At 45.2% G+C, this 24,100-nt stretch overlaps 1 protein-coding gene across 1 annotated transcript in view; it reads left to right on the top strand.

Annotated features, from left to right (window-relative positions):
- The window catches only part of DHX34 (DExH-box helicase 34), an 89,557-nt gene extending 82,822 nt beyond the window's left edge, over positions 1-6,735 (top strand). The window contains exon 16 of the mRNA XM_030219286.1: positions 6,310-6,735. Within this exon, the coding sequence (XP_030075146.1) occupies positions 6,310-6,449 (140 nt within the window). The 3' untranslated portion in view covers positions 6,450-6,735. The remainder of the gene's footprint in view (positions 1-6,309) is intronic.
- Positions 6,736-24,100: the final 17,365 nt, after the last annotated feature.

The following is a 24,100-nucleotide window of genomic DNA, read 5'->3' as shown; positions in this document are numbered from 1 at the left end:
GGGATCTTGCCAGGTATTTGTGACCTGGATTGGCCACTGTTGGAAACAGGATGCAGGGCTTGATGGACATTTGGACTGTCCCAGTATGGCAATACTTATGAGTGGTCTCTCAGTATGGGCATAGCCCGTGAGATCTTTTGAGTGTGGGGCACCCCTTTGGCATACCTTTTTGCCATTCATCTCAACAACAAAGTCCCTCAGACTCAGATCACATGGCAGACTAGCATCAGATGCCATTTCTCCTGCATTGGGGGAAGGTCCCCTGTATGCGTATCCCCCTCCCCCACCCCCCCCCCCCCCCCCGCCAATTCCTCTTATAGGGAAGACTTTGTTGAAACTCAGGCAAGATCAGGGAACCATGATCTTTATCACTCCTTACTGGCTGAAACAGATCTGGTTCCCTCTATTTCTGGAATTGTCCTCTGAAGATCCAAGAAGGTTGGACTGTTTTTCAACCCTCATCACACAGAATGAGGAGTCCCTTCTGCATCCCGATTTCCAGACCCTTGTTAATGTCCTGGGTGTTAAGAGAGTTGTTTGCCTCCTTGCAACAGCCCGAGAGTGTCTCTGAGGTTTCGCAGTCTTTCAGGAAAGATTCCACAAAGAGGTGTTATACTTTTAAATGGAGGAGGTTTGTCATCTGGTGTGAGGTCAAGGCTCTAGATCTGCTATCTTGTCCTACACAAAAACTGCTTGAGTACCTCCTCCACCTCTTCATGGTTTAAAGACCAACTCTATAAAGGTTCACCTCTCTGCAATGTGCTTATCACTATCAGGTGGAGGGCAAGCCCATCTCTGTACAGCCTCTGGTTGTTTGCTTCATGTGGGGTTTGATGTTGATGAAGCCCCCCTCTCAAAACTCCCATGGTGTCTTGGGATCTCAACAACATCCTCACTCAGCTGATGAAAGCTCCTTTTGAGCCACTAGACTCCTGTCATATGAAGTATATGATCCTGAAGGTCTTGTTTTTGGTGGTGGTCACTTCAGCTCACAGAGTTAGTGAGCTTCATGCCCTAGTTAGCTGATTCACCTTACACTAGATTTCATCATAAGAAGATAGTTCTGTGCTTGCATCCTAAGTTTCATTCCTAAGGTGATGTCAGAGGTCCATCTTAATCTGTTGATCATTCTACCAACATTCTTCCCAAAACCTTATGCCTATCTTGGCGAAAGTGCGCTGCATACCTTGGACTACAAACGAGCTTTAGCCTTCTATCTGGAGCAGACTAAACCCATAGACAGTCCACCCAGGTTTTTGTTTCTTTTGATCCCAATAGGTTGGGGACAGCCATTGATATGTGCACATTATCCAATTGGCTAGCAGATTGCATCTCCTTTACTTATGCCCAGGCTGGGCTGACTTTTGAGGGACATGTCACAGCTCACTATGTCAAAATAATGGCTGCGTCGGCAGCCCACTTGAGGTAAGCCTCCACTGAAGAAATTTGCAAGGCTGTGATGTGGTCTTCAGTCCACACATTCACATCTCATTACTACCTTGAGCAGACTACCTAACACGACAGTTTGACCTGACAGTCATGCGGAATTTGCTTGTTGTCTAGAATCCAACTCCACCCTTCTGGGCCCTTTTTATTCAGTTCCAGGCTGCACCTTGACAACCAGTTTTGTATATACTTTGAGGTTAATTGGTTCAGCATAGTCTTGCCATTGCAAGACTCTGTTGTCCTACTGTTGTTTTCAGTGAGCCTAGTAGGTAGGATTTCCCATATTTGAGGATATCACTGTCCTATTTCTTCTCAGAGAAAGCAAAATTAGCACAATTGTCCTTTCAGTGCATTCCACAATTGTACCCCTGCGATGAAAACAGTAGCAGATCTCGTCTCACAGTATCTTATATTTACCATCATATCAAGAGACAAACGCATTGTCATCTCTGACGTCAAACTCCTGTTAGGGTGGTACACATGAAAACTATCTTTCAGGTACTTTGGAGCAAATCTGTGTATAGCTTGATGGACGTAACAAAGAACCTTAAACCGTATTCTGCTGTATTGTAGCTGTCTCAAAATTGGAGTAATATGTGCTACGTGAGCCACACCTGTAACCAGCCTAGAGGCAGCATTTTTGACAAACTGCAGTGCTCTCACCTTGGTCTTTGCCATTCCAAGACAGTGTTGCAGTAGTCCAAAAGGGAAAGCACCATATTCTGAATCTCCCCACGAAAATCATATGGAGGAAGCATTGGTTTCAGCCTATATACAGTGGGGGAAATAAGTATTTGATCCCTTGCTGATTTTGTAAGTTTGCCCACTGACAAAGACATGAGCAGCCCATAATTGAAGGGTAGGTTATTGGTAACAGTGAGAGATAGCACATCACAAATTAAATCCGGAAAATCACATTGTGGAAAGTATATGAATTTATTTGCATTCTGCAGAGGGAAATAAGTATTTAATCCCTCTGGCAAACAAGACCTAATACTTGGTGGCAAAACCCTTGTTGGCAAGCACAGCGGTCAGACGTCTTCTGTAGTTGATGATGAGGTTTGCACACATGTCAGGAGGAATTTTGGTCCACTCCTCTTTGCAGATCATCTCTAAATCATTAAGAGTTCTGGGCTGTCGCTTGGCAACTCGCAGCTTCAGCTCCCTCCATAAGTTTTCAATGGGATTAAGGTCTGGTGACTGGCTAGGCCACTCCATGACCCTAATGTGCTTCTTCCTGAGCCACTCCTTTGTTGCCTTGGCTGTATGTTTTGGGTCATTGTCGTGCTGGAAGACCCAGCCACGACCCATTTTTAAGGCCCTGGCGGAGGGAAGGAGGTTGTCACTCAGAATTGTACGGTACATGGCCCCATCCATTCTCCCATTGATGCGGTGAAGTAGTCCTGTGCCCTTAGCAGAGAAACACCCCCAAAACATAACATTTCCACCTCCATGCTTGACAGTGGGGACGGTGTTCTTTGGGTCATAGGCAGCATTTCTCTTCCTCCAAACACGGCGAGTTGAGTTCATGCCAAAGAGCTCAATTTTTGTCTCATCTGACCACAGCACCTTCTCCCAATCACTCTCGGCATCATCCAGGTGTTCACTGGCAAACTTCAGACGGGCCGTCACATGTGCCTTCCGGAGCAGGGGGACCTTGCGGGCACTGCAGGATTGCAATCCGTTATGTCGTAATGTGTTACCAATGGTTTTCGTGGTGACAGTGGTCCCAGCTGCCTTGAGATCATTGACAAGTTCCCCCCTTGTAGTTGTAGGCTGATTTCTAACCTTCCTCATGATCAAGGATACCCCACGAGGTGAGATTTTGCGTGGAGCCCCAGATCTTTGTCGATTGACAGTCATTTTGTACTTCTTCCATTTTCTTACTATGGCACCAACAGTTGTCTCCTTCTCGCCCAGCGTCTTACTGATGGTTTTGTAGCCCATTCCAGCCTTGTGCAGGTGTATGATCTTGTCCCTGACATCCTTAGACAGCTCCTTGCTCTTGGCCATTTTGTAGAGGTTAGAGTCTGACTGATTCACTGAGTCTGTGGACAGGTGTCTTTCATACAGGTGACCATTGCCGACAGCTGTCTGTCATGCAGGTAACGAGTTGATTTGGAGCATCTACCTGGTCTGTAGGGGCCAGATCTCTTACTGGTTGGTGGGGGATCAAATACTTATTTCCCTCTGCAGAATGCAAATAAATTCATATACTTTCCACAATGTGATTTTCCGGATTTAATTTGTGATGTGCTATCTCTCACTGTTACCAATAACCTACCCTTCAATTATGGGCTGCTCATGTCTTTGTCAGTGGGCAAACTTACAAAATCAGCAAGGGATCAAATACTTATTTCCCCCACTGTAACTGTTTTAGCCCCCGATGCAGCCCCTGTGTGGGCAAAACACAGCCAGTGTCAGGCTCTTTTTTTCTTTTTTACTTATAGACCTCACATGAATAAAGTATTTCTCAAGGGACTTAAAGCCTCCATGGAAATATAGATCAAAACTTTGGTCTCACGTATAACTTGTTAAACTAACTTAAACCACTTGTGACTAGCTTTTGGGATCTCTGCTTCCTTTATCAGGTCAGTGCAGAAGGATGGTGTTGCATTACCGTCCTGTGTTTTTCAAAGCAGTAAAGTACAAGAAAAAGACCTGATAAGGCTAATAGAGATAAACAGCAGAATGTACAACTACAGGAAGATTAGGGTTGGATAATGGCGAGAAAATCTAGGTCGCTATTAAGATCTTGGTTTTTGATTGTTTGGACATGTTTCTCTTGTGTGAATGATGTCTGTCCTTTCAATATTGTAGTTCATTTCTTTTTTTTTTTTTTTTTTTTTTTTCACTGAATAATTTTGAATTGTACATTTTTGCCCAGTTTTGTGTGTCAGTTTGGGCAGTATAGAAAGTCTTAAATAAACTGTAAACTTTCTATATTTTACAAAGCTTTTGATTATCCAAGGTTTGTGATCTGGCTTAGAAAAATGCCCCCCCCCCCTCCCTCTACCAGTCAGCAGCAGTGTCCCCTTTCTCGTTTTGGTGATTATTTTGCATCTGTGAAGATTCTTGTTTTTTACAATTTTAATTCTAACTTGTTTCTCTTTTGTTGTTGGTTTTTTTTTTTTGCATTGGATGGTATATAATACACTAACTGAATCAGCTGTCTGTCAGCTGTCTGTCTCCCTGTCTGTTACAAACAGAGGTTAGGGATAATTTTGTAGCAGATTGCTTGTAAAAAAAATCTTGCCCATTTTGTAAAGGCAACATAGGTGCTTGTGTGCCTTTATAAAATAGAGCCCAGAACTACCCCCAGTAAATACAGTCACACAAATTCACACATGCCCCTAGACCGGTACAAGTACATATGTGTATGGTTGTCAAGTTTACTGTTGTGCTTGCTTGGTGGGATGCAATGGGTTCTTTTTCTATGGTATTTAAAATGCATTTTGCTGGAGGGAGGTTTTTTTTTTTTTTTTTCTTGTGGAAGTGTTTCTCTAGTTGCAGTTCTCTAAACAACCCAGTCCTCAGGGCACACTCAGCCAGTCAGTCTTTCAGGATACCCACAATGAATATGTATGAGCTACATAGTGGATGACAGTAGATAAAGACCTGCATGGTCCATCCAGTTTGCCTAACAACATAAACGCATAGCATATGCTATGATGCAATATAGCATATACATACTTGTTCTTTTATCTGTCCTTGTCATTTTTGGGGCACAGACTGTAGATGTCTGCCTTCCTTATGCCTGGCAATGGTCTTATTCCCCAACTAGATAGATTTGAATGCACTGCCTCCTTGGTATGCAAATCTATCATATACATGTTTATTTTAGATATTCTGAAAACCCAACTGTCTGAGTGTGTCCCAAAAATTGGTTTGAGAAACACTGCTCTGAAACAAGTCTTTGCTTACAATGTGGAAAACAAACCCCACCATGTCACTATTGCAATGCAACCTCTGTGATACACTAGTATGGTCAGGCAGCCGGCTTCATACTTAGTTTATATTCTACAGTCCTGATCAAGGGAGCATAGCCTCCAAAACTTAATTACCACAGTATTAGGTGAGTCTAATATAATGGAATCACCTACAAATTGCTCACTGGCTTTTAGTTATGTGTGTGCAAAAAATACATGGCCTTAGTGAGGTGGGGTGCTAATTTTATAATAGGGCAGCTATGTGAAAAGTCGAAACAGGCATCCATTATATGCGTATGTGTCTTTTTATAACAAATGACCCCTACTAGTGCTCAAATGCTTTCACACAAATGTATATCTGTTCTGAAGGTGTATTGTATGTTTTATCAGATTCCCTTGTGTAGTATTACATTTTGTTTAAAGATCTGAAAACATTCAGTGTGACATATATCTATCTATCTCTTATATATATAGTGTGTGTTTTCTAGCAAAAAAGGTGTTAGTACTCAAATGCTAGGCCACCCTTCAGGAGTCTGGTGATTACTGAGGGGCCAGGCCCCCTGCAACCAGTCACAGAATCTATGACAAGACTGGATTGGTATGTGGAGCCTCAGCTCTTTCATTAAAACATGGGGTCCATGGGTAATTTTAGCAGACAATGGAAAAGGTGCCAGTACCCTCTCAAAAAAAAAAAAGCCCTGTGTATATATATATATATATATATATATATGAATGAAATAATAGGGGAAATCAGGAAGGGGGCACAAACTTTTTCACATCACTGTGTGCCAGCTGTCATGTGTATTTTTAATGTACATATACCCAGACATTCAATTTTATAAGAGTCTTGTTTCCAGTTTTAAAACATATTTTTCATGTTTTATAAAATTACTCTCTCTCATTTGTTTTGTCGTTTTGTTTTGTTTTTTGACAGTTCCTGCAGAGCAGGTGGCCAGAAGTGCTTCTACTTTGTCACTGCAAAGGCCTTATCATTGTGACACTTGTGAAAAAGACTTTATGTTCACATCAACGGAGATTTTGAAGCACAGAAGGCAGCACCAAGGAAACCTTTAACAATCAGTAGCAGGTGTAATCCCCCCCCCCCCCCCCCCCCACCCAGCAGCAAGGATTTAACATTTTTCCCCCTCAATGAGACTGTGTGTCAAGGCAGAGGTGTTCAGAAAAACTACCAACTCGTTATCCAAACTGTCTGAAGCAACCTCTTCTCCAGACAAAAAGTTCTCAAAACTTGCAGCAGTTCCAGAAGGGTCCTTGACAAAGCTGCTGACTGGATGCCAACAGTTTTTGATACATGGAGAAAAATAACTTTCTTGGAAAAATAAAAGAATCCTGCTGATTATTTTTTTCCTATATAATTTTAACCAGGTCATATGTTACTAATGTAGCGTTTATTTTTAGCTGATAACTTCTTCCTGCTGCTTTGGGCTTCCAGCCTAATTGGACCTGCCTCTTATGAGGCTACAGCACCTTGCGTCTTCAGATGTAGCCACCTTCTAGACCAGGGGTGGGCAACCTGCAGCCTATGGCTCAAACGTGACCCACTACTGAATTTTATGTGGCTTGCAAGACAATGGGAAGTGTACACAGAAAACATCATTAACCGGTTCTGGGAGTTTCAAATATTGTATTTTGCAAATATTTTTCAGAATGGCCACTCTAGCAGTTTGTTTTAATTATTTTGAGTTACATTTTTACTTATTTATCACAGAAGGTCCGTGGAGCTCTTTGCATTTCTTGTTTCAATGTTACATAATGATGCCACCTGCCAAGGATAGTACTGACATTCTTGCAGCCCTCTGTGCATAAAGATTGCCCACCCCTGTTCTAGACCTTACTACATGTGCATCCTGAGCTTGGCCAGTGAGTGTTGCTGTTGCTACCAATCCACCATGAGACAGTTGTGAATGTTGCCTCTATGGAAGCTGGGCTGAGGAATTAAGGGTCATCAATGGCAATGCTGCAGTGGAGGAAGCAAATTAAGGGCTCCTTTTAGGGGGAAAATGAAGGGAAATGGGACTTGATATACCGCCTTTCTGTGGTATTTTTGCAACTACATTCAAAGCGGTTTATATATATATATACAGGTACTTATTTTGTACCTGGGGCAATGGAGGGTTAAGTGACTTGCCCACAGTCACAAGGAGCTGCAGTGGGAATGGAACCCAGTTCCCCAGGATCAAAGTCTGCTGCACTAACCACTAGGCTACTCTTCCACTCCGTGCTAGCGATTCTGGTGCGGTAAATGCAGCGAAGTCCATTCAATTCCTATGGGCTTCATCGCATTTGCCATGTGGGAATCGCTAGTGTGGCTTTGCAAAAGGAGCCCTAAGTGTTCTGAGTTTTATAGGTTAACACATATATCACACAAATATTTTTTTATTTAAAAATAAAAAAAAAAGTTTAATTAGATAAAAAGGAACAACATAACAGAGTAGGGATGCTATTTTAAGCTGATGGCAAGCAAGTATTGTAGCTAGAATTAGTTTGTGGGGTGTGGCAGACCAGCAGTATGGGTGAGCACCAGGCAGTCCATTTCCTCTGCCTCCCCTTTCATCCCATCCCCCCCACCCCCCACAAATCAAAATTATATTAAGAATACCCTAACTAGTAGAGATTCCCAGATCATGCCAACTGTAGAAATCCAGACATGCATTTTGTCACTATGCCGTGGCACTCAATGACCACGTTGAGATGCTAAAGCTGACATCCTGAATATGCTCAGTTCTCACATATGAACTGAGCGTGCATGAGAACAAGCCCAGATCCATTTGTGACTACGACCCTGCTGCAGGCACCATTTCCTCATGCAGTTTTCTTAGTAGTTCTGAAAGCTTATGTCTTCAAGCATATGCAGGCCTTCAGAATGCATCCTCTCCACTCCAACAATGTGTTTAGTCATCTTTTGCATACTTTTATTGTTTGCAGGATGGCACCCTTCTCCTTCCTTAACTCTCCAGACCATTTTCGACAAGTGAGTAATATGCTCTCCTACCAGCAGACTTGGGAGTCTGAGCCCTCCTGGTTTGACCTTTGACTGGGTATGCCATGTTTAGCCTCATATTAAAAAAATATTTAAAAATAATTCCTTTTTTTGCAACAGACAAAAAAAAGATAGTGAAGAAGCCTTAACGTCCCTTGGTTTCCAGTGCCCCACTCTGGTGTTTCTGGGCCCCTCCCCCCTGTTGAGTTCTTGACTCCACCAGTGGGAGGGCTTCATTGAGAGCCTTCATTGGGGGGAATAGAATAGCTGCGAGTAAACCCCCCCCCCCCCCCCCAAAAAAAAAAAAAAAAAAACTCAGAGCCTTCTGTCGTCCTGGTGCTGTGGATCTTTAGGGGGCAAAATGAGTGTGTTTGGTGGGAAACCTCTGGCCTGGTACCGTGGAGGTTGGCGCAGTAGTGGCGGCTCCCTCAGAAAAGATGCGCTGCTGTGGAGTTTGTTCATTATGCCGGGTGGTTTCCTCTGTCACCAGCCTCTGCTGCATCTGTGTGGACTGTTTGGAAAGAGAGAAATGCACAGTAACACACTTTTCTGGTAATAATTTGTTAGTTACCACATAAATTTGGTTGACAGTGAATTATATAGCACATTTGTTAATTTTCTATGTGCAGCTTGCTAGTACTGATATTTATGTGGCTCTCTGTCTAAAGGTTCCCCATCCCACGGCCAAACCATGCTCCAAACCCTGCTGTAGAAAGACCAAAAGAGCAGACAATGGCACTTTGTACTGTAAAGTACGTTTCTGAGCACTAGCTCTCAAGCAGATTCCACATGTGCATATAAGCAACTGAGGTGGAGTGTCTCCGGGACTGTAACAAAGTCTCAACAACCAACACTGAGTAACCTTTATTCTTCAGTCAATGTCTTTCAAGCGCCAAGGTATAAGTGAAAAGGGAGCTGGATCCTCCATGAAGGTGGAATCCTGCTGGAGAATCCTTCAAGGTCCGTGGTAATCTGGTGCCACTAAAATCACCAGCAAGGGGTGTCTTGCCGTCCTCCGTAGCATTCTGCCAATCAGAGGCCAAGGGGGGGGGGGGGGAACGCATGAAATGTAGGTCCACTGTTGTACCAGTTCGTCTATTCCCTTGGCTATGGCCTCCCTTCTGTGGCTGAGAAACAGCTCACATTACACATTCCACCTCAAGGCAATCCAATCGCAACAAGGGAACCCCCAGTAATTCACAATGAGACCAAACCCTTCTGGATCCATATCCCACTCCCTGGGTCAAGGGAATTGCATCATAGAAAAACTGACTGCATGTTCTCTGAGCCAACTATGTGAGCTGCTAAGAGGGCTAACAACTTGTTCTCTACCCAATGCCACGCTGCTTCCAGGACCACAGCTGCACGCTTGATTCTCCCTGATTGTTGATATAAACCACTGTGATGGCATGGTCCAATAGTACCCAGTCAGCCTTCCTCACCAGATTTGGGAGGAAGAACCTGAGAATCAGATGATTGATAGGCCAAAGTGCCTCCCTTGAAGACCATCTGCCCTACACTACCTTGCCTTCACAGTATGGGTGCTCATTTTCAAAGCACATAGACTTGCAAAGTTGCATAGGTTGCTATCTAACGTTATAAGTATATGTGCTTTGAAAATGAGCCTCCTAGTCCCCAGCCTACCAGGCTAGCATCCATTGTGACCTCTGCCCAGTGGGGGAGAGAGGGTCCAACAGAACCCTCTGGGCCCAAATGAGCTGAATTGTTCCATCAGGCCAACGCCTCCTATAAAGTTGAGGAGAGCAGCAGGTGGACTTTGAAAGCCTAACAGGGAGCTCACCTGGAGGGCAAGGCTCTTTGCAAGAGTCTTATGTGCACCCTGGCCTAGGGACCCTCTTCTGTGGTTGCTGCAAATAACCCTATGCTGTGGAGACCAGTTGTGCACAGGAATTCATGTTCTGGGCTGGAAACTTGCAGATCCTTTCCAGGAGGAAGATGCAAACCCTTAAGTACTCCATGCCCTGGGAGGGGTTCAACTGGTTCTGGTAAAAATCTATTTGAGAAACAAACAAGGAGGAGGAAAGGACCTCACGATGCAGTGAGAAACCAAAGAAAAAAAGTGAGGTAAATCCAAGGAGGATAACAAAAAAAGTCTTTATTGAAAATGCTAAAAGGACTTGACACGGCCGTGTTTCGGCCTGAAGGCCTGCCTCAGGGGTCTTGATAAATCTACATCAAAAACAGACATGAACATAAATAGTATATATAATCTGAAACAATAAAATGAATAAATAATATATAGAAAAAACGCATGCTATAATTTTAAATATGTGTGTATGAATGATTGAAGGCACATTAAACATAACAAATGCCGATCAAAAAACATATTGTTATGATTGGGGTCAGAACCCCTCTCAAACTTACCTCTTTCCTGGGGGTCAGCTTCTTAGCTGGCTTCTGTTTCTTTTGTCTGTCCTGTCTGAGCTGGCTCTGTCTCTCTGTGCTGGCAGCTTCCAGCAGCATGGCTCTAATTGTTTCACTATACTGCACCTGTGTGTGTGTTGCCTGAGTTGCTCTACCTCTCTTTGAGGGTACTGGCTTCAAGTGCTTCACGGTTTTGCATTGGTGTGGGTTGGGCCTCTCTGGGTCAGTGTGCTGTTGCCTGGGGCTAGGGAGTGTGACATCATCAGGGAGGGCCTTGATCAGTGTTGCCAGGTGGGCGGTTTTACCGCCCAATTGGGCGGTTTTCCGCGACCCGCCGCGGGAAATTTTTGCCCGTGGCGGGTTGCGGTTTTTTGGGCGGTTTTTTAAGCTTCCGGGCGGCTTTTTGGGCGGCTTTTTGATTTTTTTCGGCCGCGGGGGGCGGGGTTAGTGACGTTTTTGGGCGGGGTTAGTGACGTTTTGGGCGGGGCCGATGACGTGGGAGGCGGGGCCGATGACGTGGGAGGCGGGGCTGATGACGGGGAGGCGGGCCCGATGACGTGGGAGGCGGGGCCGGTGACGGCGGGGGCGGGGCCGGTGACGCGGGGGGTGGGGGTGTCAGGGGCGGGGTTTGTGTTTGGGCGGGTTTTGGGCTGGTTTCTGGCCCGGATTGGGCTGGAAAAAAAAATTCTACCTGGCAACCCTGGCCTTGATAAGAAAGTGGTGTTGTTTCCTTCAGAGCCTTTGCAACAGTGGTGTTTGCTTTAGGTAGGGTGGTGCAGTGTGCACTTCTGACTTTGTGTCTAGTTTCCCTGCTTGCTTTTGCTAAGGTCCAGGTTAGTGTTAGTGCAGTGTGCACTGGTGACTGTGTGTTTAGCTTTCCTGCTTTTCCCTCTTGGTTTTGGAAGCATTGCTATGTGTAGGGCTTTGGAAGCTCTGTTGCTGATAGAAGTACTTCAGGGTTTGGTGTTGTTAGGAACACTGCAGAGTTTGCTGTTAGAAGTACTTCTGGTGTTTGTGCTATTGGGAGCATTGCAGTCTTTGCTGTTGGTGTTTGGTGATTTAGAATCACTTTTGGCTTATGTGTTAGCTTCCCTTCTTTTTCCTTGTGGCTCCCCTGTCTTCCCTTTTAGTGCTAGGAGCTCTTCTGGTTGCTTGCCAGAGTAGTGCTTGGGAAGCACCTTGTTAGTTGTATCTAGCTTGCTAGAGCAGTGCTTAGGTAGCTTGTTAGTTTTGTGTTTAGCTTATTAGTGTAGAGCTCTGCTTGTAGCTTGGTGCTTAGTAGCACCTGTGTTAGCTTTGTGTTTAGTTCCCTGCTCTGTTAGTTTAGGGCTTAGGAAGTCCCTTTCTTGAGCAGGGCTTAGGAGCTCCTGTTTAGTATAGGGCTTAGGAAGTCCTTTTGTCAGTTTACTGTTAGGAACACTCCTGCTGGTTTAGGGCTTGGGAGCACGTAGATCAGTTTAGGGTTAGGAGCACTTCTGTTTCCAGTCCTGGTCTCTATGTCATCCGGTATCCAGTAAGTCCTGTCGGCTACTCGAACCCAGGAGCTCAACTCCTGGGGGGCTTAGTAGCTAACTGCAGGTGAAGCTGTGCGGACCAGTCCAGTGTGTTCCGGTCCGGTGTGTGTTCCAGTCTGGTGCGCTCCAGTCCAGTGTGTTCCAGTCCTGTGTCCTCCAGTCCGGGGGATTGCAGTCCAGTGTTCCAGTCCTGGGTCCTCCAGTCCAGGGGATTCCAGTCCTTGTGTTCCGGTTCGCTGGGCAGTGCCTGCAGTCCCTGCCGGTGTGCTTACCCAGCGTTGGTTGGTGGGTTTTGCCTGCGGCTGTCACTCCTCGTCAGCAGCCCAAGGGCTCACGTTTGCTCCAGAGCCCAGCCCCGCGGGCTCTGAACCTGAGAACCTGACACACATGTTGTTACATTTAGGTGTATAAAATATGGACATCTAAGTATGTTAAAATATATCAAATGAAATGTGATAAGCAATTGACTAACAAAATGGAAAAATAAAAAAAATAAAATCTTGTACAAACACATGATATAACATGTAAAGTTATCGATGTGAACATTGTGAATGTATATGTTTTTTGATCGGTATTTGTTATGTTTATTATGCCTTCAATCATTCATACACACATATTTAAAGTTATAGCATGTTTTTTCTATATATTATTTATTCATTTTATTGTTTTAGATTATATATACTACTTATGTTCATGTCTGTTTTTGATGTAGATTTATCAAGACCCCTGAGGTAGGCCTTCGGGCTGAAACACGGCCATGTCGGGTCGTTTTAGCATTTTCAATAAAGACTTTTTTTTCATTGATAATTCCATATGAGACATTCCAGCAATTCAATGACTGAAGCCATTATTTCCTTGAACTCCTGACCTTGCTCAGATGAGCTAGTTGTCTAGATAGGGTTGAACTCAAATCTGCTGTTTGTCAAGGCAGGCCACCGCCACCTCCATGACCTTGGAGAAGGTCTAAGGCACCGTGGTGAGCCCAAAGAGCAATGCTGTGAATTGAAAGTGGCAGTCAAACACGCAGAACTGGAGGAAGCGCTTGTGTGATTCTGGAATGAGAATATGCAGGCTAGCATTCATGAGGTTTAAGGAGGTGAGATATTAAACTGACCTCACCACTATGATGACAGACCACAGGGTTGCCAAGTGAAAATGAAGGACCCATAGGACCACGTTAACTCCCTTGAAGTCTACAGCAGGGCAGGAATAGCCCCCCCTTTGGGACCATGGAGTACCAACCCAGCCCCATCTCCAGGAGAGGAACCAGCTCCACAGCCCCTAGAGTCCACCAAGCATAAAAAGTGGCCTAGGCTGTCTCTGTGGGGGATCTGCAAGGAGAAATCATGAAGGCGTTAGAAAGAAATCTTGCAAACTCCAAGGCATAACCCTGACTTAACACCTCTAGAATCCACTGGTCTGAGGTGATAAGGACCCACTCATGTTAGAAGAGGCACAGCTTGTCCCCTAACCCCATCATAAAGGGCTACCTTGAACATTACTGGGAACTCCTGGATGGCATGGTCCCAGAGTCCTTGGGCCTTCGTGCACTTGGAAAAGGACTGCCCCTTAACACCACTGAGGGCAGAGGAGCCACCGCCTGGTCTGGTTTCCTACCCTAATGAAATCACTCCCATCCTAAAGGTCATGACTTCTCAGGCCCAGGGTGAGCTGATACCTTTTGTCTCTGGCAGCTTGCTAAGGCTTCATCTTGCCCAGATCCTTCACCAGCTTCCCTGACATGAAGGCATCCCCAAAAAGAGCAATTTACTGAGCTATGCCTCAGAGGCTGCATTCCCTGCCCAGTTATGGAGCCATAGCCTCCACCAGGCTACTATCACCAACGCAACCAACCCAATTAACTCCCTTTCCAAATCAGCAGAGGTACCACAGCGATCCCCACAGGCTAGTCCAGTGAGCTAGAGTCTATGGGCTGGAGACTGAGCAATACTACTGACTCCGCTGTTGTAAGGCAGCTTTGCTGCTGGGAGAGGGGGAATCTATTGGCTGCTAGGAACAGGGAGGGAGGGAGAGGGGAAGCTGCTGTGGGGGGGGGGGGGGGGGGGCAGGGGAGCAAAGTGAGAGAGTGGATAAACTGGATAATGGCATTAGCTTCCATGAAGGAGGAGAGAGACATTTTAAAAATGGGGTGGGGCATTTCCACATGTAGCACACACCCCTCAAAAATGCTTTATGAAATTATATTCAAAATTGTATCAGTAAAATAAAGCTACAGGGCATAGAGAGGTCAGATTCAAAAGCAGTAAGTGTGGGAACGTACAGTGCATGTGCAAGTCCATGCGTGCATGGGTAAACTTGGTTTAAGTCTAGGAGGTGCTTCGCAGGCTGGTGATGCCCTTTACTGGATGCATGCAGGCTATCATGACCCACGGCTCTGGTCAGGATCAGAATTTTATCCTTAGGGATTTCCAAGGATGGGTCCTGCACTCTTCCTACAGTCAGCTCCCGAACAACCATAACACTGGGACATCAACGAGGTCAAAGCCGCCCCAACTATCCATGTCTCCAAGGAAGGAGGTTTAATAAGATAGGAGATGGCATGAATTTTTCTGGCTCATTATTTGGGCTAAAGCCAATGAGCAGAGCTTGCTGCCGTATTGAGTCATCCAAAACAATAGCAAACGCTGTTGAAAACAATATCAAACTTGTGAGGTTTATATTGTTTTGCATTTTCTGTTAGGAGGGAAGCCGGGGGGGGGGGGGGGGGGGGGGGGGGGGGTGGATGTAAAGGGAGTTGGGGAGTTTTCAAGGGGTCTGTGAAGGTGGGGATGGTTATATTCAAAATGTTTTTATCATGCTCAAGAGCTTGCTTTGTTATTTGCAATGCTGTATTATGGATTTCAGTGCTGTGCTATATGCCTTTATTTTATGATGACAATAAATTTCTACATAAAACAATAGCAAATGCTTATGAATGCCTATGTATGGCTTTTTTTTTAAATTTGGCAGGAAAGGTCTATAACTGGTTCTCTGGTCTTCTGAAACATAGATCTTATAGAGTTACATTGGATGGTAATTTATCAGAGAAGTGGATTAATCCTAGCAGTGTTCTACAGGGTTCCCTGCTGTCCCCATTACTCTAATGTTTATATACTTTCACTGGGTTATGTATTGGAGAAGCTATGTGTTTACTTTTACAGTTATGCTGATGACATAACGGTTATGTTTCCAATTACCTCTTTGGTGACATCTCATTCAGTTTTACTTCACAATATCATTAATACCTTGGATTTGTGGATAAACATGCATAAACTCAAATGTGGAAAAAACAATATTTTTATTAATTAGCCATTCTATTGGTGAAGAACAGAAAAGTGTGATGATAAACCAGATTTTGTGTCAATGTTCATCTTCTATAAGAGTGTTGGGTACTCAGATGCCAAGTTATCCTTAGAGTCAAAGGTTAACAGGCTCACTCAAAGATCTTTCTTTATCATGCATAATCTTCGTTGGGTGTGTAAATGTTTTGACCAGGAACACTTTTGTTTCATAGTACAGTCGCTGATTTTGAGTCTCCTAGAGTATTGCAGTATCATCATAAGTATATAAGTATTGCCACACTGAGACAGACCAAAGCTCCATCAAGCCCAGCATCCTGTTTCCAACAGTGGCCAATCCAGGTCACAAATACCTGGCAAGATCCCAAAAAAACTCAATACATGTTATGCTGTTTATCTCAGAATAAGCAGTGGATTTTCTCCAAGTCAATTTAATAATGGTCTATGGACTTTTCCTTTAGGAAGCCATCCAGACCCTTTTAAAACTCCGCTAAGCTAACCACCTTTACCACATTCTCTGACAACGAATTCCAGAGTTTAATTACAGGTTGAGTGAAGAAAAGTTTTCTCTGATTCGTATTAAATTTACTACTTTGTAGCTTAATTGAATGCCCCCTAGTCCTAGTATTTTTGGAAAGAGTAAACAAACAATTCACATCTACCCGTTCTTCTCCACTTATTTTATAGACCTATTATATCTCTCCTCAGCTGTCCAAACAGCTACTAAGGAGATTACACTCTATTCAAAACACTGTTCTCTGTTTCATATATTCTTTTAGGAAAGGGAAATGGGCCTTGATATCCTGCCTTTCTGTGGTTTTTGCAGCTACATTCAAATCAGTTTGCATAGTATATACAGGTACTTATTTGTACCTGAGACAATGGAGGGTTAAGTGATTTGCCCAGAATCACAAGGAGCTGCAGTGGGAATCAAACCCAGTATCTCAGGATCAAAGTCTGCTGCACTAACCACTAGGCTACTCCTCCACTCTCTCTTACTCAGAGCTGTCTTCTGCCTCCTTTCTGGTAGATAGAGATATATTATTATTTATTATTTGTTGCATTTGTATCCCACATTTTCCCACCTATTTGCAGGCTCAATGTGGCTTACATTGTACCGTGAAGGCGTTTGCCAACTCCGGTAGAGAAGCAAATACAAAGTGATGTTATCCTATATAATAAAACTCACCCTCAATGTTCTGAGGACACTGACGTCACTGTCAGGTCCTCCGGGCACTTCCTTCCGGTTTGAAGCCTTCGTGGTGGTGAAGCCACCGAAAACACTGTGCTGGGGCCCCGCCCTCGCGTCAAACGTGATGACGTCGAGGGCGGAGCAATGTCAGCACATTGAAGGTGGTGCCGAGGTCCGCAACAATGGCAGACGAACGCTGCCGGGGTGAGTGGCGATGGGGGGGAGGTCCGGAAGGAAACCGTGCTAGCGCCCATTTCATTGCCGCAAGAAACGGGCATGTTTTACTAGTAGTCAAATAAGGTTCATATGTTACAAACACATTGGGAATCGTAGAGAAGAAGAGTTGTATAGTGTTCATTACGAGCTTTAGTTACATTGTGTTGCAGGGCTCAGACACTTAAGTTGGGTTGGTAGGGTTGGGTATGCCTTTTTTAACAGGTTGGTCTTTAGTAATTTCCAGAAGTTGAGATGGTCGTACGTTGTTTTCACAGCTTTTGGTAGTGCATTCCACAGTTGTGTGCTTATGTAGGAGAAGCTGAATGCATAAGTTGATTTGTATTTGAATCCTTTACAGCTTAGGTAGTGGAGATTTAAGTATGTATGTGTTGATACAACTGTGTTTCTGGTTGGTAGGTCTATGAGGTTACTCATGTATCCCAGGGCTTCGCCATAAATAATTTTATGGACCAGGGTGCAGGTCTTGAAAGCAGTATGTTCTTTGATTGGGAGCCAGTGCAATTTTTCTCGGAGGGGTTTGGCTCTTTCGAATTGCGTTTTTCCAAATATAAGTCTGGCTGCTGTGTTTTGAGCAGTCTGAAGTTTATGAACTGCTTTTTACATCCCGCATAGATTCCATTGCAGTAGTCAGCATGGCTTAGTACCATTGATTGTATCAGGTTGCGGAATGTTTCCCTCGGGAAGAATGGTTTCACGCGTTTGAGTTTCCACATTAAGTGGAACATTTTCTTGGTTGTAGATGATATATGATTCCATTTTTTTCTGTCCATGCTTCTTGACTATGGAGTGACGTTCCACCATCCCTGAGATTGGAAACTTCCCTAACAAAATTTAAAACAGATGTTAAGGCGCATATATTTAAGGACGCATATGGCTAAATTTCTCTAGCTTTTCCTTTTCCAGAGAGCTCTGGACTATATAAACCCTTCCCTTTTGTTTTGTCCCTCCCTCTGCACTATTATTAATGGATTTTTCCCTTTTTCTCCTTTTAAGTCCAGTCCTGTCCTTTTCTATGTAATGGACTGTTTTCAGTTTAATGCTATTTTAGATTGTGAACCGCCCTGAAGGCCCCCAAAGGGCAGGGTAGCAAATGGTAAATAATCATGGAAACTTAGGGGCTGTTTTACAGAGCGGCGTTAAGCCCAACGCGGGCTTATCGCTCGCTCTTCCAGGACTACCGCCGGCCCAACACAGCCGCCGGCGGTAGTCCCGCCTCGAGCGTATGCCATTTCAGGGGGAAAAAGAATACACTTGATTGTATCACAGTATCTAATGGTGTTGTAATTTCCAAAGTAACTTATTTAACATGGTGGAATTCTGTGTGTATATTAGCTAAATATGAATATGCTGCGGCTGAAAAATATAACTCACTTGTTAAGGACAAAAAAATATGGACTCCTTTACTAGATCAACTACACAATAACCTCTTTCGGAGTTGAACTTCTGCATTACTCCTGTGACTACTATGATTTGTTATAGCAATAATCCTTGTCTAGCCTTAACTTGAACATGTATACTGATACTTTGTCATTGTTAACCTGTTATGTTGGCCAATTGTATTAATTTTGGCCATTTTGTTATCAGTCTATATAAATGAGACGTGACCGACTCACCCGCAAATGCGCAGTAGAGCCCGAACGTTGAGACGGCAAAACTCCAAGCCCCGCCTCTACCAGCTCCAGAGCTAGGAAGGAGGAGGAGTCAGAGGCAGGGCGAGGGGCGGAGAGTACATAACAGCCAGAACGTACGTGGAGAGAAGGACGGGGCGTGGTCGCAAGAGCAGTCCGATTGGCGAGGTCAGGCTGCCTTCCCTCATCCAGTGCTAGCGCTGTTCACGTCCAAGCACCACCTGCCGATTGGTCCAGCTCCGGCGATCATCCCAACTGACGCGGTGCCGGTGCGGGCGTGGAGTTTCGTACAGAAGTGACTCGCAGGTAGGCTTTGCGGCTTGACAAATAGGAAAACAAAAGAGAACTGTGACGTCAGAGGCATCGTCTCCAGTCGTCAGCGATTCAGCCAATCTGGGTGCGGTGGGTATGATCGTCGCCGCATGCAGTGTCATAATAATTATTTTTTGTTGTTCCTGTGGCCACGGAGGGGTGCGTTACGTTTGCTTTCTGCTCATGGGTGAACCTGTGACTGGAAGGGGGGAGGGCAGGGGAGAGAGGAGGTTTGCTGGATGTGGGGGGAGGGCAGGGGAGAGAGTAGGGTTGGTTGACAGGGGGGAGGCCAGGGGAGAGAGGAGGGCTGCTGGACATGGGGGGAGGGCAGGGGAGAGAGCAGGGTTGCTGGACATGGGGGGAAGGCAGGGGAGAGAGCAGGGTTGGTGGACGGGGGTGGGGGGAGGGCCATAGGAAAACAAAAAACTCACCCGTTTTAACGGGCTTAACGACTAGTCTTCTATAAAACACAATAAAAATATTGGAACTAAAAAAAAATAATAATAATACAAAACCCAGTCTCAACACCTAAACATTGCAAATGTTCCACAGTTGTGAAACGAGTTCTAAGACTCACTTTATGTTTGTAAATTCTTTTTCAAAGAATCTTAAATGTTTTTTTTCTGTCAAGAAAAAATTTTTATTGGAGAAAATGGAGACCTCAGAAATTTACAAGAACCAACCTCAGGCACTTCAAGCTCTATTTAGAACAATGCCGGTGTCCAGTTTTTTTTAATTGGTCTCCCAAAAAACTCCTTTTAAATGTGTTGTGCAATCCTTAAATGTGATTTAAATAATAAAATACTTATTTGAATGGTGACAAAAATTTCCAAAAAATAATGTATATCAATTTGAAACAGCACTTAACTTATGTTTGACCCGTTGCGGCTTCGTCAGCAGATGTACAGATTAGTAGGACCCCAAGAAATCCAAAACAAGTAAAGTCAGAAACAACACAGTTTATACCTAATTGTTCGGCCATCCTTACGATTCATCTTTGGGTTTAAAAAGCAAAACCATGTGCATGTAAGGACTGGATAAACAAATTAAAACAAAGTTTAAAGCAAATGCCCTTAATATGCAATACTTGGTTGCAATAATTAAACAGTGGTGGAATATTCACATAACAAGCAACCTGAGCCAACAGGTTTATTTTCCATTTAAAATAATTAACTTTGGGCCCTGTATACTAAGCTGTGCTAAAGGTGTGCTAGTGTTTTTAGCGCGTGCTATGTAGATGCCCATAATATTCCCAAAGGCATCTACATGGCTAGCTTATGCTAATTTTAGCACACGCTAAAAATGCTAGCACACCTTAGCAAACAGGGCCCTTTGTGTGAACTTGGCAGATAATAGTGTGCTGAACTGGACAATGTTGGCAGATAGACTGGCTCTGAACTTCTGCATGAATGTAGCTCTGCCCTCATTCAGGGCTCCTTTTACTAAGCAGCGGTAAGCCCAACGCACCGTCATTTCTGGTGCTACAAAAATTTATTTTTGTAGTGCTGGAGAGTACCCAGCGGTAATCGGGCAGTGCCGCTTACTGCCTGGTTACCGCCACCTCGAATGGCAGTAAGGGCTCTCCCCCAAAATGGCTGCGTGGCAAGTTTTTTACTTGCCACATGGCCATTTCCTGTAGGAAAGCGTGACTTCCCTTTTACCAGCTATGGTAAAAGGGGGCCTCAGCGCATGTGTAAAACATGCACCAACACCAGCGTTGGTCCCCTTTTGCCACAGCTTGGTAAAAGGGGCCCTCAATATCTGTCTGTTAAATAGTAGTAATAAAAAAATATCACTTGAATTTTTATAATATACCACTGCAAGCCACAAAACAAAAGGAGCAAGTTCCCACATGCCATTTTTTTCTTTTTCTTTTTCTTTAGGCACAGGAAAGAAAAATGATTTTAAATGCTCAAGTTTCAATCTAATTTATGTTTGGTGTGGGAAATAGATTAAAATTTGAAGGAATTCACTCGCCATGAATAAGTAAATAAATAAATGGATAGAAACTCTAAATGTTGAGCACCTTTTTCTCAAAACATGATGTCTGTTTGGAATAGCTATGGGTGGGCCTGGGTGGGCACAGGCCCACCCATTCTTTGCCTGAGCCCACCCAGTGGCAGCATCCCACATCAACATCTCTCCTTCTCCACGGTGTCCCGGCATTTGACCGCCTATCGCAGAACCCTGTCCCTCCCTACTCATAGGCGCCCGGTATAAGAGGCTTGGGGAGGCTAAGCCTCCCCAGCCGGGCGAGTGGCGCCGTGAGTGTCCCCTTCCCTCCCTCTCCGTTTATTACTATATCTGCCCCGCGGCCGCGCCATCTTTAATTTACCTCCGCTCCGTCCCCAGCATTGGCCGCATCATTTCAAAGCCTGCCCTGCTGCCCGTCTCTATTCTCCCCTCGCTCCCTTCGCGACGTGATTCGTTCTGCAGAGAGAGTCCCGCCTTCTGACATCATTTCCTCGAGGGCGGGACTCTGTCTGCAGAACGAATCACGTCGCGAAGGGAGCGAGGGGAGAATAGAGACGGGCAGCAGGGCGAGCTTTGAAATGATGCGGCCAACGCTGGGAGTGGGGACGCAGCGGAGGTAAATTAAAGATGGCGCGGGGCAGATAGTAAGCAAGGGGAGGGAAAGGGGAGACCCAGGGCGCCGCTGGCCCAGATGGATGGAGGCAGGGGAGAGGAGAATCGGGCTGGGTATGGATGGAGGGGGGCAGGGGACAGAAGGGAATTGCTGGATGTGCATGGAGAGGAGGGTTGCTGGAATGGGTGGATAGAGGGGATGGCAGGGGAGAGAGGAGGGTTGCTGGACATGGGTTGGTGGCTAGAGGGGAGAGCAGGGTTGCTGGACATGGGTGGATGGAGGGCAGGGGAGAGAACAGGGTTGCTGGACATGGATGGAGGGAAGGGCAGGGGAGAGAGGAGGGTTGCTGGACATGGATGGCTAGAGGGGAGAAGAGGGTTGGTGGACTTGGATGGATGGAGGACAGGGGAGAGAGGGGGGTTGCTGGACATGGATGGAGGGAAGGGAAGACAGGAAGGAGATGCACATGAATGAAGGGGAGAAATTCTAGACATGCATGGAAAGGAGGGAAGACAAAGGAAGGAGATACACGTGGATGGAGGGGAAGGGAGAGAGAAAAAATGCTGGGCATGGATGGAGGGGAGGGAAGAGAGAGGAAGGAGATAAGATGAGGGAAAAGGGAGAAAACCTGCACATCGATGGAGAAAATAGGCAGAAGCTGGATCCACTGGACAGTCGAGTCTGCAGAGGACCCAGCTTTTACTTACGGATGTAAGGCAAGAAATGAAGAAGAAAGGCAGAAAGTAAAGAAATAAATGGAAAGGAAGCCCTGGAAACGGAGTTAAGAGGACAGATAGCAGCAGAATCGGATACTTGGCCAGCATGATCAGAAAAACAGTCACCAGACAACAAAGGTAGAAACGATCATTTTATTTTCATTATAGTGTTTGGAATATGTCCACTTTGAGAATCAGATGCTCAACATTAAAAGTTTATATTTTTTACTTATTTATGGCATTTCATCCCACATTAAACATGAATTAGGGTGTTTTGTGGCTCTACATGAGAATTGTGGTATTATGATCCCTTGTTTCATATTGTTGACGGGCTGAATTTTCCGTATGGGTGGTATATTGGTGTATTAGGTTCTGCCCAGTGTAATATTTATGGTACAGTAAGGTTCTAAGTGTGTTTTTGCACAAAGTTGTGCATAGTGTTTTGCAGTTGAGCAATTGTGGTTAGTATATGCTTTGAGCAACCACTTTATTCTTTGACATATGATACATAGCTAATATCTAAATTTAATAAAAGGTATTAATTGAATTTTTTTTTTCTGTGTGTTATCAGACAATTATGGATTTAAGCTCCTCCCATGGCCCCACCCCTAACCCCGCCCCCTTTAGCCTCCCCAAACAGTTGGGCCACCGACCGCCTATGTCCCTACTATACCTTAAAGGCGTCCCCAGCGCCTGCAGTGATTCAATTCTTGCTGTCCCGCCAGACAGGAAATGATGAAAGTGAGGGTGGGACCTGGTCGATGGAAGTCTGCAGCAGGGTTGGCTCCAGTGTTGCCAGGTGGGCGGTTTTACCGCCCAATTGTGCGGTTTTCCGCGACCCGCCGCGGGAAATTTTTGCCCGCGGCGGGTTGCGGTTTTTTGGGCTGCTTTTTGGGCTTCGGGCGGTTTTTTGGGCTGCTTTTTCGGCCGCGGTGGGCGGGGTTAGCAACGTTTTTGGGCGGGGTTAGTGACGTGGGAGGCGGGGCCGATGACGTAGGAGGCGGGGCCGATGACGTGGGAGGCGGGGCCGATGATGTGGGAGGCGGGACCGATGACGTGGAGGCGGGGCCGATGACGGCGGGGGCGGGGTTGATGACGGCGGGGGCGGGGGTGATGACGCGGGGGCGGGGGTGTCAGGGGCGGGGTTTGAGTTTGGGCGGGTTTTGGGCTGGATTTTGGGCTCCTTTGGGCTGGAAAAATATTTTCCACCTGGCAACCCTGGTTGGCTCATGCAGCAATAATTGAATCACTGCAGGCACCAGGGACGCCTTTAAGGTATACCAGGGAGGGACGGGGTTCAGCGATGGGCAGTCAGAGGCCGGGACACCGTGGAGAAGGAGTGATGTTGAGTTGATGTGAAAAAAAAAAATCAATATATTTTTTTAATAGCTCCAGTGGGGAGGGAGGCTGTGGGGTGCCGTGCCATGGAAGGGCCCCTCTAAAATACTGGGTCTGTCTACACCACTGGCGAAAAAAAAAATCTCTGCACGAGTATAGGGTATCCCTATAACCAGCCCCTCCAAATGACATACTGATTATGATTTATAACAAATTACTACTGTACCTCTGAAAATATATTCCATTATTATACATCCTCAGTGTACATCCGTATGCTGCACAGACGGGCATATTTGAAAATATAAGTGAAGAAGTTAAAAATGCTACCAGCAATAAAGAACGCAACGAGTTTGCTTTGTTGTGAGTGTACTGGGATGACGGCTGCGAGGGGAATGGGAAACAGAGACTATCTGATTGTTTTCGACGTTTTGACGTCATGCCGCCTCCTTGTTTTCATCCAACTCCCTTGGGTTCCACTCACATGATACAACTTCCTGTTTCCGGCAGGTCATTCAC

Source organism: Microcaecilia unicolor, chromosome 11, assembly GCF_901765095.1.
Source record: "Microcaecilia unicolor chromosome 11, aMicUni1.1, whole genome shotgun sequence".
Lineage (NCBI taxonomy): Eukaryota > Metazoa > Chordata > Amphibia > Gymnophiona > Siphonopidae > Microcaecilia > Microcaecilia unicolor.
The sequence above is the reverse complement of the archived record's forward strand: the minus strand, read 5'-3'. Positions and strand labels throughout refer to the sequence as shown.